We start from the raw sequence: 19,667 nt of genomic DNA, 5'->3' as shown, positions 1-19,667 counted from the left end.
CCCCTGCAACCACAGGAAATGCTACACTTGTCGCTTTACCTCCCCCCTTCACTCCATTCAAGGACCTAAGCAGTCTTTCCAGGTACAGCAGAGGTTCACCTGCAACTCCTCCAACCTCATCTATTGCATCCCCTGCTCTAGATGTCAGCTGATCTATATCGTTGAGACCAAGCGTAGGCTTGGCGATCGCTTTGCCGAACACCTCCGCTCGGTTCGCAATAACCAACCTGATCTCCCGGTGGCTTAGCACTTCAACTCCCCCTCCCATTCCGAATCCAACCTTTCTGTCCTGGGCCTCTTCCATGGCCAGAGTGAAGCCCACCGTAAATTGGAGGAGCAGCACCTCATATTTCGCTTGGGCAGTTTACACCCCAGCGGTATGAACATTGACTTTTTCCATTTCAGGTAGTCCCTGCTTTCTCCTCCCCTTCCCAGCTCTCCCTCAGCCCACTCTCCACCTCTTCCTTTCTTCTTCCCGTCCCCCCCACCCTCACATCAGTCTGAAGAAGGGCCTCGACCCGAACCGTCGCCTATTTCCTTCGCTCCATAGATGCTGCCTCACCCGCTAAGTTTCTCCAGCATTTTTGTCTACCCATTCACACAAGTTCTGTTATCCCATTTTCCTCACCCACTCCCTACACATTTGGGGGAATTTTACAGAGACAGGTTAACCTACAAAGCCAATGCGTTTTTGGGATGTGGAAGGAATCCCACACGCTTGCAGGGAGAATGTGCAAATTCAACACAGACAGTGCCCGAGGACAAGATCAAACACAGATCTCTATCCAGAGTTGCTGGCTGCTCCATGGAGTTCCCCCGCACAATTAAAGCATGGAATAGTCTTCACCATACCATAGTTACCTAACCAGACGGAACTAAATATAAGGTATTTAGTTTAAGAAGGAACTGCAGATGCTGGAAAATCGAAGGTAGACTGAAGTGCTGGAAAAACTCAGCGTGTGCGGCTTAAAATTACCTTAAATGTAAGGTAGCTCTTTTTCTCCCAAGAACACTTTTTTGCTTAAATCCAAGTCAAGAGTCAAGACAGTTTTATTGTCATGTGTCCCAGATAGGACAATGAAATTATTACTTGCTGCAGCACAACAGAATATGTGAACATAATACAGAACAAGAGATAAAAGTTCAGTGTGTTTACATACCATAGACCACATATATACACAATAAATTAACAGATAAAATGCAATAGGCTGTTATTGTTCAGCCCTCCACCACCTCCAGTTAAAATTCAATTTAGAATATTTTTGTAGTTACTCCAGATCCAGGGTCAGGGAGTGATTCTGCGTTGGTTTTCAGCGGTCGCGGTGAGGTGGCGACCGGACAGCAATGGCGGCCAGATCTCCCACAATTCAAAGCGAGGGAGAAAGTGCCCAGCGCCGACCAGTTGCGCATGCGCAGGGCAGCCGATGATGTGCTGGCTGTGGTTGTGCGCATGTGCAGGGGGAGGATGTGCAGGCCCTGCTCGGAGTCAGGGGATATGGGGAGAAGGCAGGAACGGGGTACTGATTGGGGATGATCAGCCATGATCACATTGAATGCGGTGCTGGCGCAAATGGCCAAATGGCCAATCCTGCACCTATTGTCTATTGTCTATTGTCCATTGTCTATTGTGCAGGAACTGAAATGTTAACCAGTTCCTCTCCGCAGAAGCTACCAGACATAAGATTCAGATTCAATTTTAACATGCTTCCAACAAGCATTATTTTTGTACACGTTAATTATCGAGCCTTCACCTCTTTTGCAAAATCACTTCAAAATGTGTTCAAAGGTGAGAAACAATTTACCAAATAGAACAGTAAAGTTGGATGAATAACTACTTTTTAAACCTTATCGTATTCAGAAAAATAAAGTAACTTAGCACGGTAGTAAAGAAGACAGTGACCAGGGGTGTCGACTATCTGAAGGCTTCAGCTTTGGTTGTGCGTACACATCTGCTGGTTTGGAAGGCGTGGGACAGCGGTTATCAAAGTTGTTTTCATGAAGAAACGTTTGTCTAGAAAAGAAGCTCAGTATCCTGGCCAACCACACGGGCTGCGCACAAGGCTGTTGCTTGTCATCTACGCGGTGATAAGGCACATTTCAGCTCCACTCTCACTGCTGAGTCATTAGATCGCGCCACGTTGGTTTTGGGCGCTGATCCTTTATCAGGTTTGACGTGATCGACGCATTCAACACAACAGCTTCATGGCATGTGTGGCACGTACTCAAAACCCTGAGTACTCCCGGTGGGGGGGATTTGAATTACCAGTCATGTTCACATTTCAGTAGATTGACACCATTTTGAGATTCAGGACATAGCCAGCAGTTGCGTCTGTAGACTTTAATCGCCGAGCTCAAGGAATGCACTGTGTAACGCCATAACATGCACAATAAATGTAAGGATCCAACTCAAATATTCCTGCAACCACACCATCATACACAAGCGTTCCACCAACCCCATCATATTCCCCCTGTCCTCCTCTGAACTGATCACCTATTCCTCAACTTTATTTCCAAATGACACTTTGTGTTTACCTATACTAGTAGTTTTTTAGAAGTTTAGTTGTGTAGTGTTAGGTGCAGTGAAAAGCTTTTGTTGCACCCTAACCAGTCAATGGAAAGGTAATGCATGATTGCATTTGAGCCATTCATAATGTGCAGTTACATTATGCAGGGGATAAACTGAATACAATTTAGTGCGCGATAAAGTCTCGTAAAGTCCAATCTAAGATAGTCCGAGGGTCTCCAATGAGGTTGGTAGTAGCGCAGGACCACTCTCTATTTGGTGACAGGATGGTTCAGTTTCCTGATAAAACTGTCCCTGAATCTTGAGGTAGACAAAAATGCTGGAGAAACTCAGCAGGTGAGGCAGCGCCTATGGAGCAAAGGAAATAGGCAACGTTTCGGGTCGAAACCCCTCTTCAGAATCTGGAGGTATGTGTTTTCACACTCCTGTACCTCTTGACTGATTTCATTTTTAGTTTAGCTTAGAGATGCAGCGTGGAAACAGGCCCTTCAGCCCACCGAATCCGCACTGACCAGCGATCCCCGCACACTTGCACTATCCGACACACACTAGGCACAATTTACCCGGAGAAAACCCACACGGTCACGGGGAGAACGTACAAACTCAGTACACGCAGCACCCGTAGTCAGGATCGAACCCAGGTCTCTGGCGCTGTAAAGCAGCGACTCTACCGCTGTGCCACCATGCCGTCCTGGGAGAGGGGAGAAGAGGGAGTGGCCAGGGTGCGACTCGTCCTTGATCATGCTGAAGGCCTTGCTGAGACAGCGTGAGGTTTCAAACGGAGTCAATGGAAGGGTGGTATAGGAAGTTGTGTTATAGGATGGTGTGACTGCACTGCAGAGGGTGCAGAGCAGATTTACAACAATGTGAACTGGGTTGCTTCCACTCCAAGGGGAAGATTTGTCAGGGTGGTGCTGCTTGCTCAGGAACCAAGGAAGGAGGAGGGGAAATTTAACTGAGTGACTTAAATGTTCTGGGTCCTGGAGAGAATAAATAAATGGAATAGATTACCATTAGCAGGGGGGATGGGTTCTAAAACTATGGGGGTGAAGATAGGCTTATGACAAAACACATGTATCTCAAAATAAGGCAATAATACAGAGGTCAGATAGTTATAGTGTACGTGGAGTCTGAAGGAGGATCTCGACCCGAAACATGACTTGTTCATTCTCATCCCAGTTGCTGCCTGGCCCACTGAGTTCCTCCAACATTTTGTATTCAGCTTTCGTGTAACCACAGTTTCATGATCAAAATTGGCAACGTTATGCTCTGCACGGTGCTGCAAGGAGCCTGTGGGATTTTATAAATAAATGTTTAAAACAGGTTGAGAGCTGAAAGAAATGTTGCAGGAGATATGAATGTGCAATTGTCAATCATCTTTAACTTGGATGAATGGTCTTTGATCAGAAGTGTTATCTCTACTTCTCTTTCCACAGATGCTGCCTGACCTGGTGGGCAACTCTGTTGGCTTTCTTCTGCCATAGTCCATCCTTTCCGTATCCCCCGGGATTTTATACACAAATCATCCCCTCTTGCTCTTATATTACAGATGCATGGTTGACCTGCCTAAATGTATCCTCATAAAGCAACCAGTCCATGCCAGGAATAGTTAATTATCAATTCCCATCTTTATTTAGGACATGGAAGGTCATAAGGTCATACGTGATAGGAGCAGAATTAGACCATTCGGCCCATCAAGTCTACTCCGCCATTTAATCATCGCTGATCTATCTTTCCCTTCTAACCCCATACTCCTAACTTCTCCCCGTAACCTCTGACTCCTGTACTAATCAAGAATCTATCTATCTGCCTTAAAAATATCCATTGCCTTCTGTGGCAAAGAATTCCACAGATTCACCACCCTCTGTAATACATTTCTCCTCATCTCCTTCCTTAAAGAAAATCCTTTCATTCTTTTCTTTTAATTGTAAATTGTCCCTAATGTGTAGGATAGAACTAGTGTACGGGGTGATCGCTGGTCGGCGCGGACTGAGTGCTGAGTATCTGACTCCCCTTTCCGATGGAGGCCTCTGGAAACTTTCACTGCCTTGCCTTTGGCCTCTTTTCCCTTCTCCTTGGTCCTATACTGAGGCTGTGTAAGACTGAGGTGAGAAAAAACATTTTCACCCAGAGAGTTGTGAATTTATGGAATTCCCTGCCACAGAGGGCAGTGGAGGCCAAGTCACTGGATGGATTTAAGAGAGAGTTAGATAGAGCTCTCTGGGCTAGTGGAGTCAAGGGAAATGGGAAGAAGGCAGGCATGGGTTATTGATAGGGGACGATCAGCCATGATCACAATGAATGGCGGTGCTGGCTCGAAGGGCCGAATGGCCTCCTCCTGCACCAATTTTCTATGTTTTTATACCTCAGTCACCAGGAACCCCACAATCATACTTATTTATAAAAATATTCAAAAAAATAAGGCTCTGCGCTCTCTCGATCTCTTGCCATTACACTCTAAGCACATGCTGTATCCCTCCGCATAGATTAATTAAAGGATTGACTCAGCCCTGCCTATGGGAATGCTATTAAAATCTCCTTACCCGTGAGGAAACTTGCTGTTTCTTAATCAGAAGAATGCGATAGATCTTAGCAAGATAGACACAAAGTGCTGGAGTAACCTACTCCACCACTTTGTGCCTATCTTTGGTGTAAACCAGCAACTGCAGTTCCTTTTTTATTCCATTAGATCTTGGCAGGAGAACGGGGTAGACCTTAACAGTAACGCCTGGTGTACTTGGGTATTTAGTTTGAAGTCGGGGCCGTGAAACGTTTGCACAAAGCTCACGGTTTTGCAAGCAGGGGCACTAAACCTCACAGTGTATGAAAGGCAATGGAAGTTCTGACCTAAGGCACGGGTTACTCTGCGATAGCAAACGCAGTAGGAGTCTAATCCAACTCTCTTTGCAATTAACTTTTCATCCATAGCCGGCTTTAACTCAGTGGTCCAAAGAACATTGAGTTTAGGAGAATGAGGGGGGACCTCATTGAAACATACAGAATAGTAAAAGGCTTGGATAGAGCAGATGTGGAGAGGATGTTTCCATTAGTGGGAGAGTTAAGGACTTAAACCCATGGACTCAGAATTAAAGTGCATTCTTTTAGGAAGGAGATGAGGAGAAATTTTCTTTCATCAGAGGGTGGTGAATCTGTGGAATTTTTTGCCACAGAAGGTTGCGGTGGCCAAGTCAGTGGATATTTTTAAGGCAGAGATAGATAGATTTTTGATTAGCACGGGAGTCAGAGAAGGGGAGAAGGCAGGCTGATCTCTCTCTAGGAGTGGAGAGATACCAGCCATGATTCATAGAAACATAGAAAGAAACATAGAAATTAGGTGCAGGTGTAGGCCATTCGGCCCTTCGAGCCTGCACCGCCATTCAATATGATGATGGCTGATCATCCAACTCAGTATCCCGTACCTGCCTTCTCTCCATACCCCCTGATCCCCTTGGCCACAAGGGCCACATCTAACTCCCTCTTAAATATAGCCAATGAACTGGCCTCAACTACCCTCTGTGGCAGAGAGTTCCAGAGATTCACCACTCTCTGTGTGAAAAAAGTTCTCCTCATCTCGGTTTTAAAGGATTTCCCCCTTATCCTTAAGCTGTGACCCCTTGTCCTGAACTTCCCTAACATCGGGAACAATCTTCCTGCATCTAGCCTGTCCAACCCCTTAATAATTTTGTAAGTTTCTATAAGATCCCCTCTCAATCTCCTAAATTCTAGAGAGTATAAACCAAGTCTATCCAGTCTTTCTTCATAAGACAGTCCTGACATCCCAGGAATCAGTCTGGTGAACCTTCTCTGCACTCCCTCTATGGCAATAATGTCCTTCCTCAGATTTGGAGACCAAAACTGCAATTCAAATGCGGGGTAGACCAGATGGGACGAATGGCCTAATTCTACTATCCCTTATGACTTTATGAAATTCTTCAATTACTCTGTCTTTATCAAAAATGTATCAATGAAATGCAGTTAATTCTAATTCATTTGTGTGGAAATCAAAAGCATTGCAATGGAAATGTGCAGGAGGCAATGTTTTCTGGAGCAGGATATCTTTGCTAACAGCTGTAAGTGAAACAGATGATTGGCTCTCTGCTCGGTGTTGCCCCTTATCTCTATGTTTGAGTTAATCCAATAGACCATGAGTTCGGCCCCCGCGGCCAATGGGAAGGTGAGGGGAGGGAAGAGGCGGGTCAGTGAGGATGGCAATAAATACCGTGTGTATCGAGCAGGAGTTATCTTGCAAGTACTGAGAGATCTGGAAGAGCGAAAAACTCCGCAACAATGGTCCTCTCAGAATCCAACAAACAAGTGATCCACCAGCTCGCTGAAACCCTACGCGCAAATGCTGCAGTTTTGGGTGCAGATGCTTTAGCCAGGTAATGTTCTTAAACGTTCAGGATATTGACTGTTCTTTCATTGATTATTTGTGATTGTGAACATTTTGCTTGCATTTCCCGAGAACAGCGATACAATTAATAAGTGTGCAATAGCATTCTCTGCATGGAGTTGAAGTTTTACCAAACTAATGTAATTGCTGGTCTGAAAGTAATGGGGTTGTAATCTGAGGAGAGATTTATTGGAACCTGCGTCTGCAAATGACTTCTGCCTTTCTTTTCCATGTTCCTTGAAGGCTGTTTGAACTCCATCCTCAAACCAAGACATACTTCCCGAGTTTCACTGGCTACCATGCCGCTGATCCACATGTCATAGCTCATGGCACCAAGGTATTTGAGGCCTTGGCAAAGGCAGCTGAACACTTGGACGACCTGCCCCATCACCTGGACAAGCTGGCCGAGAGACATGGTCATGAACTCCTTGTGGATCCTCACAACTTTGTGGTAGGTAACCCTTTCATATCCTTCCTCGTCACCATGTCACAGATCCTGACGTTAGGGTCAGATAAACAGCAATGCAGGTTCAAGTTCATTTACGTGAACTCTCCGCAGTCTGAATGTGTAACCGTGTTCGGTTTAGCTGGGAATATTTTCTCATTACATCAGTCCTGTTTTACTTTGACAGCTGTTTTCAAACATCATTGTGGTCACCCTAGCCCTTCATCTGCCTTCGTTCACCCCTGCAACTCATACTGCCATCGACAAATTCCTTGAGGAAGTTGCACATCAATTGAGCTCCAAGTACCGCTGAAGATGCAGTCAAACAACTATGGTGGAAAACAGCAAGATCATCATTCGAATCCCCACCTTCCTGTTTTCTCAAAATGCTGGCTAATAAAATCATTATTCCTTTAAATGAAAATATTGTGTTTGCTTTTGCTCCCTCGCTTTAATCATTTTTACATGTTGTCAATAGTGAACTTTGGCATAATTTGTAAAACTGAGCTAAATAAACAATCACTTCCATCAAATTTTTAGAGTTTGTTGTTGCTGATTTATTATACGTGCGCAAATTTCAGAATACGAACCATGAAACATGTCACGCATGCCCGTGGCAAGATCACAGAGGATACCCTTAGGGCCCTCTTACCTATCCTGACTTGGTGGTAGAGTTGCTGCCTTATAGCGCCAGAGACCCGGGTTTGATCCTCACCATGGGTGCGGTCTGTACGCAGTTTGTATGTTCTCCATATCACCTGCTTGAGTTTCATCTACGAGCTTCGGTTCCCCCTCACACTCCAAAGACCTACAGATTTGTAGGCTAATAGACTTGGTAAAATTGTAAAGTATCTCAAGTGTGTGTAGGATGGTGTTAGTGTGCGGGCATCGCTGGTCGGCACGGACTCGATGGGCCGAAGAGCCTGTTTGCGTGTTTCTGTGCTTCCATGTATCATTAAAGTAAACTAAATTAAATATCACAAGAGGAATACAAACAAGAAGGAGAAATTCGTACATGAAAGCATTCTGCCATCATAAATGCCTGTTTACATGGTGGTCACCTTTCCCATTGTAAATGGATCAAACTCAGCCTGAAGCTTCTTAAAAAATAGCGTTTCTGTGCTGAGGCATCAACATTTCTTCAAGTGACTTTTACACATAAATTCATAAATTATAGGAGTAGAATTAGGCCATTTGGCCCATCAACTGCTCCACCATACAATCATGGCTGATCTATCTTTCCCTCTCAACCCCATTCTCCTGCCTTCTCCACTCGGTTTGTACTCGCTAGAATTCAGAAGATTGAGGGGTTATCTTATAGAAACTTACAAAATTCTTAAGGGGTTGGACAGGCTAGATGCAGGAAGATTGTTCCCGATGCTGGGGAAGTCCAGAACAAGGGGTCACAGTTTAAGGATAAGGGGGAAGTCTTTTAGGACCAAGATGAGAAAAACATTTTTCACACAGAGAGAGGTGAATCTGTGGAATTCTCTGCCACAGAAGGTAGTTGAGGTCAGTTCATTGTCTATATTTAAGAGGGAGTTAGATGTGGCCCTTGTAGCTAAAGGGATCAGTGGGTATGGAGAGAAGGCAGGTACAGGATACTGAGTTGGGTGATCTGCCATGATCATATTGAATGGCGGTGCAGGCTCGAAGGGCCGAATGGCCTACTCCTGCACCTATTTTCTGTGTTTCTATAACCTTTGACACCATACTCATTAAGAATCTGTCAATTTCCACTATAAAAACACCCATTGATTTGGCCTCCACAGCCATACGTGGCAATGAATTCCACAGATTCACCACTCTCCGATGAAATAAATTCCTCCTTATCTTCTTTCTAATGGTAAGTCCTTTTATTCTGAGGCTGTGGCCTCCAGTCTTAGAAACCCCCACATGGAAATATCCTCTCCATATCCACTCTATCCAAGCCTTTCACTATTCGGTAAGTTTCAATGAAGGTCCCCCCTCGTCCTTCTAAACTCCGCCCAGTACAGGCCCTGAACCATCCAACACTCATCGCAAATTAATCTGATCATCCCCGGGATCATTCTCATAAAGTACCTCTGGATCCTCTGCAACAGCAGCGCATCCTTCGTCAAATATGGGGCCCAAAACCGCTCACAATACTCTAAATGTAGTCTGACCAGTGCCTTATAAAGCTTCAATATTACATCGCTGTTTTGTTTTCTAGTCCTTTCTTACTACTGATTAAGCTACAAACTGGCTCGAAGGGCCAAATGGCCTGCTCCTGCACCTACTGTCTACCAACCTTTTTAGCAATCCTGCACCAACGCTCCCAAGTCCCTTTGCATCTCCAATTTCTAAATCCTCTCCCCATTTAGAAAATAGTCTGTGCCTTTATTCCTACTACCAAAGTGCATGATCGCACACTTTGCTACGCTGTATTCCATCTGCCAACTTGACCAAGTCCTTCTGCAGGGAAAGTAATGGGGTTGTTATCCAGGGAGAGATTTATTGTACCCTACGCCTGCAAATGATGTGCCTTTCTTTTCCCATTTCCTTGAAGGATGTTTGCGACACACCCTCAAACCAAGACATATTTCCCGGGTTTCAGCGCAACCTTGCCCAGTCATGCCCAGGTCAAAGTTCATGGCACCAGGGTAATGGAAGCTGTGGCGAAGGCTGTCGATAACTTGGACAACCTGCCCAAACACCTGGAGAAGCTGGCCAAGAAACATGGTCTAGAACTTCACGTGGATCCCCATAACTTTGGCGTAGGTACATACCTCTTTCACATTCTTCCACGTTTCGATTTTACAAACTTTCATATTTGAGCCGAGTAACTCTGCACATTAAACTTAATCCACTTGGAATGTCAGCCGTCTGGACATGTAATTGTGTTCAGTTTAGTTTCGCTTAGAGATACAGAGCAGAAGCAGGCCCTTCGGCCCACTGAGTCCGAGCCAGCCAGCGATCACTCCGTACACTCATACACTAGGGACAATTTACAATCTATACCAAAGCCAATTGACCTACAAACCTGTATGTCTTTGGAGAGTGGGAGGAAACTGGAGCACCCGGAGGAAACCCACGAGGTCACGGGGTGAATGTACAAAGCCTGTACGGACAGCACCAGTAGTTGGGATCGAACCGGGGTCTATGGTGCTGTAAGGCAGCAACTTGCCAGCTGTACTACCATGCCAAATTGTGTTCAGTTTAGATGGGAATATTTTGGCCTGTACGCCATAGATGAGAGAGACTTAAAGTGCAAGCAAGTGACACACTCGGTTACCTTTAAAAATAATGAGTTGAGAATATTACCACCGCCTCACATTATCTTAATTTAGTGAATTGGCCTCCACTGCCTTCTGTGACAGAGAATTCCACAGAATGTTATCGTTTAGTTCAGATTGATGATGTATTTTACAAGTTATTCACAGTTTTAACTTTACAAAAACGTCAAGGGGGTAGGGGTTATGGAGGGAGGGAGGGAGGGAGTGACTGAGGGACGGGAGTGACTCAGGGTAGGGGAAAGGAGAGGATGGGAGAGGTGAGGGAGGGAGTGGAGGAGGGGGGGAGTAGAGAGGGAAGAGGAGAGGGGGGGTGAAGAAGAGGGGGAGGGAGTGTTGGGGGATGAGGGGAAATGAGCCGTGTCTGTGCAGTTGGAGGCTATGGGTGAGTGGTCGAATATTGCGTTGGGGGAACGGTTTGCGTTGGGGGAACGGGTGAGTGGTGGAATATTGAGTTGTGGGAACGGGACCCAATGGGTCAGGGGCGCAGGGAGGGGAGAGGGGTTATGGAGGGAGGGAGGGAGGGAGTGACTGAGGGTAAGGAGTGACTGAGAGTAGGGGCAAGGAGGATGGAGAGGTGAGGGTGGGAGTGCAGGAGGGGATGAGGAGAGGGGAGAGAAGAGGAAGGGTGAAGAGGAGGGGGAAGGAGTGTTGGGGGATTAGGGAAAATGAGCCACGCCTGCACAGTTGGGGGATATAGGTGTGTGGTGGAATATTGCGTTGAGAGAACAGCTTCCGTTTGGGGAATGGGTGAGTGGTGGAATATTGTGTTGGGAGAACGTGGCCCAACGGTCCCACTTGGTCTAGTATAAACTCAAAAAATACATATGAATTTAATCCCTTGTCACATAAATTTCGATTTTTGATACCAAAAATATAGATTAACTTGACACCAATGTTGGGGTAAAAATAATGTACAAATCCTGAAAAATGACAAATGATAAGAAAGTAAACTGAGGAGCACAAGGAGCAAGGAACTGCAGATGGTGGAATCTTGAGCAAAGCACAAAGTGCTGTAGGAACTCAGGGGGTCAACAGAGAACAGCCTGAATGACAGAGCGAATGAGCCGTGTGGAAGGGTCTCACAGAACACCCATCATAAGGTCATGTGATAGTAGAATTAGGCCATTTGGCCCATCAATTCTACACCATTCAATCATGGCTGCTCTATCTCTCCCTCCGAATACCATTCTCCTGCATTCTCCACATAACCTCTGACATCAGTACTAATCAAAAATCTAACTCTGCCTTAAAAATATCCACTGACTGCTCTACAGCTTTCTGTGGCAAAGAATTCCACAGATTCACCACCCTCTGACTAAAGAAATTTGTCCTCATCTCTTTCCTAAAAGAACATCCTTTAATTCTGTGGCTAAGACCTCTCGTCCTAGACTCTCCCACTAGTGGAAACATCCTCTCCGCATCCACTGCATCCAAGCCTTTCATAATTCCGTGTGTTTCAATAAGATCCTCACTCATTCTTCTAAACTCCGGTGAGTACAGGCCCAATGTCGACAAACGCTCATCATAGGTTAACCTACTTCCTTCCTGAGATCATTCTTGTAAATGGACCCTCTCCAGAGCATCGGGGAGGGGAGGAAAACATCTTCAAAGTAGTCATGCTCGGAGGAGATTGTGGAGTGAGGAACAGTAAAATGGTGACACAAGATACCGCAGATGCTGAGCCCGCCGAGTTACTGCAGCGCTTTGTGGTTTTATGAAACTGTATCATTTTTCTGGTTTCACATGTGGGGAAAATATCCAGGTGTATTTTATATTTTGAGCGGCTTCGCATTCCAACTCTGTTACAGCTGCATATTCGCAATGTAATAGCAGATGGGCACAAAGTGCTGGAGTATCTGATCGAGCCGGGCAGCACCTCTGGAGAAAGAGGAATAGGCGACGTTTCGGGTCGGAACCCTTCAGATTCAGATTCAGATTCAGATTCAATTTTAATTGTCATTGTCAGTGTACAGTACAGAGACAACGAAATGCATTTAGTATCTCCCTTGAAGAGCGACATAGCAAATGATTTGAATAAAAAAAAAAATAAGTGTCCATGTGTGTAAAAAATAATAAGTGTCCATTTCCACCCGAAATGTCACTCATCCTTTTTCTCCAGAGATGCTGCCTGACCCGCTGAGTTACTCCAGCAATTCGTGTCTCTCTTCAACATAAACCAGCATCTGCAGTTCCTTCGTATACACAATGTAATGTCATCTCAAAACGTATGCCGTGGCTGGTATCAAAATGACACCTTAAGCAGCACTTAATACTTTGTAGTCTCGTTGGCTTGTACTTCACTGAATATTATAATTATATTTACTTGAGAATAATGTAACAGTTTAATATAAATTTGGTATATTATTAAACAATAGACAATAGACGATGGACTATAGGTGCAGTAGTAGGCCATTCGGCCTTTCGATCCAACACTGCCATTCAATGTGATCATGGCTGATCATCCACAATCAGTACCCCGTTCCTGCCTTCTCCCCATATCCCTTAACTCCGCTATCCCTAAGAGCTCTATCTAACTCTCTCTTGTAAGCATCCAGAGAACTAGCCTCCACCGCCCTCTGAGGCAGAGAATTCCACAGTCTCACAACTCTCTGTGTGAAAAGTTTTCTCCTAATCTCCGTTTGAAATGGCTTACCACTTATTCTTGGACTATGCCCCCTGGTTCTGAACTCCCCCAACATTTGGAACATGTTTCCTGCCTCTAGCGTGTCCAAACCCTTAATAATCTTATATGTTTCAATAACATAAACAGTTATTCTCAAATAATACAATTTAAATGGAAAACAGTTTCATGTTAAATAAAACTAAACATTCCATGGTGTACAGTACATCAATTAAAATTTAATGGAGAAGTCCTTGGGTTACATTGAAGATTGACGCAAAATGCTGGAGTAACTCAGCGGGACAGGCAGCATCTCTGGAAAGAAGGAATGGGTGACGTTTCAGGTCGAGACCCTTCATCAGACCCATTCCTTCTCCCCAGAGATGCTGGGGAGAAGGAATGTCCCGCTGAGTTACTCCAGCATTTTGTGTCTGTTTTCGATTAAAACCAACATCTGCAGCTCTTTCCTGCACTTACTTGTTTTCTTAAGAAATACAAATGTGTTCGGAAAACAGGCAAAAGAATATCTTTGAGAAGAGGTCCCAGCAGATGGGCGGACCACGTATATGGCAGAGATTAGATAAACAACAGTTGCTAGGTTTTCTATGTAAGTTGTTCCTTTTCCAAGAACATCTTACACAATGATACGCTGTACAGATATTTTACAAATGTAATAACATTAAAATTTGCAACAATAGCAACTGCAGGTGTAAGCATTTTGTTGGATTTGTACCAAAAGTGTGACTTTTGTGTGAATTAATGAAATGAGCAAAATACTACCATTTTAAGAATGTAGAAACATAACAAGCTCTGTGTAGGAAGGAACCGCAGATGCTGGTTTAAACCGAAGATAGACACAAAAAAGCTAGTGTAACTCAGCGATTCATGTTCTTTTGAAGCTTGTTTAAACCAAGGTATTGAAATGATAAGAATTATATATCACCACATGGGGGGGGTCAGGTCACCCTTCTTCAGGTCACCCTTCTTCAGTCTGAAGTTCTGAATGCCCCGAAGAAGGGTCTCGCCCAGTGGCTCCCAACCTTTTTTTGGCCATGCCCCACCTAATCACCTCTAAAATCCTAAAATCACCTCTAAAATCTATTCCTTAACTATGGTTTAATAATAGCAAAAAAATTAATATTTAAATTTTGGAAGGGTACATCAATACCAACGCTTAAAATGTGGATTGCAAGTATGTTGGACACCGCTCATCTTGAGGAAATGCGATTCCTCCTAATGAATAAATCAGACCAATTCATAACGAGTTGGTCTCCATTCGTCGTTTTTTTGGAATCATATGGTGCAACACAATTGTAAAAAATAACTGTTTCAGGACTGGACGAGGGTTGGTCAAGACTATAAATAATGATCTCCTTTTCTTTTCACTATTTTCTCTCTCAACTTTCTTCATTTACTCGTTTTCTTTTTTCACACACACTATATATTTCACATCTTTCTATCCTTTACTATCTAACTTCTTTTTCTTATTTTCATCTTTTTTCAATGTAACAAAAAAAAAAGAAGTTGTACATAAAATGTATTATGAAAATATATATTAGGCACTTTGGTGCCATATGACTGTGCTTACTTCTAATAAAATAAAATAAAAAAAAAAAAAATATAAAAATCCTGATCCCCCCCCCCCCCCCCCCCCCCCCCCCCCCCCCCCCCCCCCATGTGGTGATATATAATTCTTATCATTTCAATACCTTGGTTTAAACAAGCTTCAAAAGAACATGGCATCCATGAAAAAGACAAATGAAATAAACAAAAGACAGTTAAAGTTCTGAGCAAGAAATTACTAAAAAATTGTTAAAAAAAAAAGAAAAAAACATTAGGTGGTATTAAAATAATAATAATGATAAATATGATACTAAAAGAGTATTCACAGGTAATAAAGAGAGAGAAAATTTATATATTAGAATATTGAAATATTTGTGGATTGTCTCATACGAAAACAGCAAATAAAATTTCAAAACATATAATAGAGAACTGAAATGTTATACAACACAAACTAATTTGAATGGAAGCTTTTTCTGTAATACTTCGATCATTTTAATTACTGTACAATAAAGTAAAGGTACCTATCAAATGCAAAATACCATTTGAGCTCACCTCAAGATAATTAGAATAAAGTTAGTGAGACCCTTGTGCTTCATGGTTAGCAATAAGGCCTCACTGTCTCTCACAGTTGATTCATCCATTTGTACTGAGAATTTTCTTGATTTCAGCTTTTCAACAAGTTGTGTTTCAATATCTTCACTCATTTCATCTATTCTTCTCCTAACAGTGTTGTTACTGAGTGGCATGGCTTTAACATCTTTGTCATCTTTTTCCAGAACTGTTTTAAGAACTGCTGATATTGATGGTTTAATTAAATCCTCCCCTATAGTATGATTTTTTTACAGATTTAGCAATGAGTAAAGAAATTTCATAACTAGCCTCAAGAGTGCGACTGACAGTAACAGTTTGTGCAGTGAACAGAGATTTTATTGTTGATCTTTTTTCAAACTTATCCTTTAAAGATTTGAAGTAATTCAAATCTGAATTTACATACGCATTATGTTTCGCCTTCAAATGCACCTCAAGACGACCTGGTTTAATTGATTCGTTGGTCAAGCATTGTTGGCATAAGAGGCTAAAAGGTGACCGTTCATCATGGACAGCGGGTATGAAACCGTGTTTTTAATATTCCTCTGAATACTGACAAACTTTCTTCTTGCTTGCACTGCTCATGTTAGCACGAGCAGACAAAGAAATAATTCTCAGAAAATGGATTGCTTTCCCTTGAGAGAAAACGGAGGAAATTGATATTATAAGGGTAACTTAGCAAAAGCTCTTTGAATCGCATTTCTAAATCCAATTCAATAAATAAGGTTCTCCCATGACCTCGCTCGCTTCGTGCGACGTGCATGAAGAGCGATGGCGCGGTGATTATGTAATAACTACACAATAAAGACCTTTTTTACCCCAAAAAAATTATTTACTCAAAATAACATCTGAAACATAAACTACATATGTTTACCTGATGGAAAATCCAAAAAAATAAAAATCGCAAATTCGGACCCAGACCTCCTCAGTCGCGCTCAATTGCCCCCCTTAAAAATCAAATTGCCCCCCTGTGGGGCGTACGCCCCACGTTGGGAACCACTGGTCTCGCCGTTACTCCAGCTTTTTGTGTCCATCTTCAGCATAAGAATTTCTGTTGCCTTTTGTTATAGAAAAATCGTCTCCGTGTAATTTTAAGTGTTTTCTGAATGTGCAAAGATTTGTAAGGTGCCATCTATAATTTTCGAGTGTGAATTAGAAGTCCAAACCATGGGATGTTTGAGACAAAACTCCAGGCTGATTCTCCAGTGCACAACCCAGATAACACGCACAATTGCAGATGGTATCCAGCAGAAGAGATATTGAATTGTGTCCCATGTGTTACGTGTTGATGCAGATGTCCCCAAGGTGATATCTTTAACAAGAGCATGGGAGATAACCAGGCACTATTAGCCAACATGTGTTTGTCTTTCAAACATCAGCAAAAACAATGCCTTGTTGTCACTTCATTGCTCTTTGTAAGTCTTTTTCTGAAAGCTTTGGGAATGGAGAATGGAAACAGTTCCTTCAGCCCACCGAGACCACGCAGACTTCACAGTGTGGAAGCAGGCCCTTCGGCGTAACTTGCTCACACCGGCCAACATGTCCCAACTGCCTGAAACGTCACCCATTCCTTCAGTCTAGACATACTGCCTGTCCCACTGAGTTTCAGCTGCATTTTGTGTCTACCTTCGATTTAAACCAGCATTTGCAGTTCTTTCCTACACGTAATGTCCCGGCTACACTAGTCCCACCTGCCTGCGCTTGGTCCATATCCTTCTAAACTTGTCCTATCCATGTGCCTGTCTAAGTTCCATGTTATCCCACTTTCCCCTCCACTCCCCACACGTGTGGGGCAATTTACAGAGGGCCAATTCAACTGCAAACCTGCATGTGTTTGGGATGTGGTAGGAAACCGGTGCAACAAGAGTAATCCCAGGTGGGCGTGGGGAGAAAGCACAAATTCCACACAGACAGCACCCGAGGCTAGGATTGAACCCGGGTCTCTGAGCAGCTCTACCCGCTGCAGCACTGTGCAATTCTGGTTGCGACCTACTAAGATGGATATGAAGGCATTAGAGTGGATCCAGAAAAGTTGAATAGGAATGCTTCCTAAAATGAGGGATTACTGCTGTAGGAAGAGAATGCGGAGGCTGGAATGGTTTTCTTTCAGGAAGGGAAGGCTGAGGGAAGAAGTATATATGAGCAGCATTCATAAGGTGGACATTCAGAACCCTTTATCCTTAGGTTGGAAATATCAAATACTAGAGGGCACAGGTTTAGGTGAGAGGGGAAAAGCTTAAATGGGATGTGCGGAGGTGGTATGTCACACAGAGGGTGGTTGGTGCCTGGAATGTGCTGCTGGGGTGGTGATGAAGACAGATATGATAATGGCATTTAAGAGACTTCTGACGGGCACATGGATATGCTGGGAATGGAGGGATATGGATTATGGATTACCTGGGCTCAGGGAGTTATTGGCTCTGGCATCATGTTTAGAACAGACATTGAGGGCCAAAGGACCTGTTCCTGTTCTATACTGTTCGATGTTCTATGTACATAAAGAGCTGTATTTCTCTAGAAGGTGAAAACCGAGCCCACAGGTACTTTAGTCGTAATCATCGGGACTATTAAGAAGCTTTTGGCAAGGATTGAAGAACGGTCCCGACCCAAAATGCCACCAGTCCAACTTCTTCAAAGATGTTCCCTGACCCGCTGAGTTACTCCAGCACTTTGTGCCTTTTTTTTTGCAAACAAGCATCTGCAGATCCCTGTTTCTAAACAAAATCACAAATCCAGAGATGTGGCACAGCGGTCGAGTTGCTGTCTTCAGCATCAGAGACCCAGGATTGATCCTGACCAAGGGTGCTGTCTGTATGGAGTTTGTACGTTTCCCCCTGTGACCTCGTGGGTTTTCTCCGGGTGCTACGGCTTCCTCCCACATTCCAAAGACATACAGGTTAATTGGCTTCTGTAAATTGTCCCTCATGTGTAGGATAGAACTAGTCTATGGGTGATCAGTGGTTGGTACGGACTCGGTGAATGCACATTTTCCTCTAAACTCAACTAAACATCACATGGGTATGAAACTAAAGGGGTTTTTTTCCCCCAAAATATTTCTAATAAATTGTAGATCGGGTCCAGGGTGGTAAAGGTACGATATCTTGGAATAAGAGATATATTGTGTTGGAAGAGAACGCTAAGATCTGTTTGGAGGAACTGCAGATGCTGGTTCACACTGACGATAGACACAAAATGCTGGAGTAACTCAGCGGGTCAGGTAGCATGTCTGGAGAAGAAGAATGGGTGACGTTTCAGTTCGAGACCCTTCATCAGACTGAAGCTCCTGATCCCAGTAAATGATTTTCTTTGTTGAACAGATAAACAGATAATCAGAGGTGCTTGGGTGACATCTACAGAGCAGAGGCACTGGGATTAAACTTCTACTTATTCTGAGTGATTAACTTTTTCTTTCCTTTCAGGTTATAATGATTAAGCCTTCAAATGAAGAGGCTGTGATGAACTGCATGAGCACGGCTTCAGAAGTTCTCCATCAAGATGAGTTATTGCTGTCTTCCCAGAGTAAAACTTCCCATAGTACAAAACTGAACAACACCATAAACAGTGCTGTGTAAACACTTCTGTTAAATTGCATGAAGTAATGACTAAGGGGTGGGAGATTGCAAACTTCACGTGGTCCACCCTGTTTCGACGAATGCAATCAACCTGACGTGCACAATCAAACAAGATCAAATAGAACAAGTTGTCCGACAACTTTAAGCTGTGCACACCATATGCAAGAAGAAGAAGTAATAACTAACCCCACAAAATGCAATTTGCAAAACAAAAATCATTTCAACAGTATTTCTTGTCTATGTATCAGTGCGGTAGTATGTGTGTAGAGCTGAAAGGGGACTTTGATTACAGGGAGGAGCTGGCAGCAAAGGGGTAGAGCAGCAATGGCAGAAATTCTGCGGATGAGGAAAGGATCATGGCATTCCAACGAGGAAGAAAAAATTCCAGGGGAGGATAAGACGAATGACAATAGAGGTCAAGGCCAACATGAAAGTAAGTTTCTAATGGCAGGAAGATCCCCTCTCAATCTTTCTAAATTCTAGAGAGTATAAACTTTATTGAAGAAAGACTGGATAGACTTGGTTTATACGGAGAATTTAGAAGATTGAGAGATCTTATAGAAACTTACAAAATTCTTAAGGGGTTGGACGGGCTAGATGCAGGAAGATTGTTCCCGATGTTAGGGAAGTCCAGGACAAGGGGTCACAGCTTAAGGATAAAGGGGAAATCCTTTAAAACCGGGATGAGAAGAACTTTTTTCACGC

The 19,667-nt window shown here is 43.6% G+C and overlaps 2 protein-coding genes across 3 annotated transcripts in view; one reads left to right on the top strand and one right to left on the bottom strand.

Annotated features, from left to right (window-relative positions):
• The window catches only part of LOC129706749 (hemoglobin subunit beta-like), a 129,182-nt gene that overhangs the window by 48,368 nt on the left and 61,147 nt on the right, over window positions 1-19,667 (bottom strand). The gene's annotated exons all lie outside the window — the stretch shown is intronic.
• On the top strand, window positions 6,740-7,895 carry LOC129706748 (hemoglobin subunit alpha-like). Its single transcript, XM_055651199.1, has 3 exons — window positions 6,740-6,906; window positions 7,161-7,368; window positions 7,550-7,895. Exons 1-3 carry the CDS (start codon window positions 6,812-6,814, stop codon window positions 7,673-7,675), a joined length of 429 nt encoding a protein of 142 aa, XP_055507174.1. The 5' UTR covers window positions 6,740-6,811; the 3' UTR covers window positions 7,676-7,895.

Source organism: Leucoraja erinacea, chromosome 20 (genome assembly GCF_028641065.1).
Source record: "Leucoraja erinacea ecotype New England chromosome 20, Leri_hhj_1, whole genome shotgun sequence".
Lineage (NCBI taxonomy): Eukaryota > Metazoa > Chordata > Chondrichthyes > Rajiformes > Rajidae > Leucoraja > Leucoraja erinaceus.
This window is presented reverse-complemented; position numbering and strand designations above follow the sequence as displayed.

Coding starts and splice junctions, on each gene's coding strand:
- LOC129706748 (XM_055651199.1), top strand. CDS start 6,812: ATGGTCCTCTCAGAATCCAACAAACAAGTGATCCACCAGCTCGCTGAA. Junction 6,907..7,160: donor GGTGCAGATGCTTTAGCCAG/GTAATGTTCTTA, acceptor TGTTCCTTGAAG/GCTGTTTGAACTCCATCCTC. Junction 7,369..7,549: donor TGGATCCTCACAACTTTGTG/GTAGGTAACCCT, acceptor TTACTTTGACAG/CTGTTTTCAAACATCATTGT.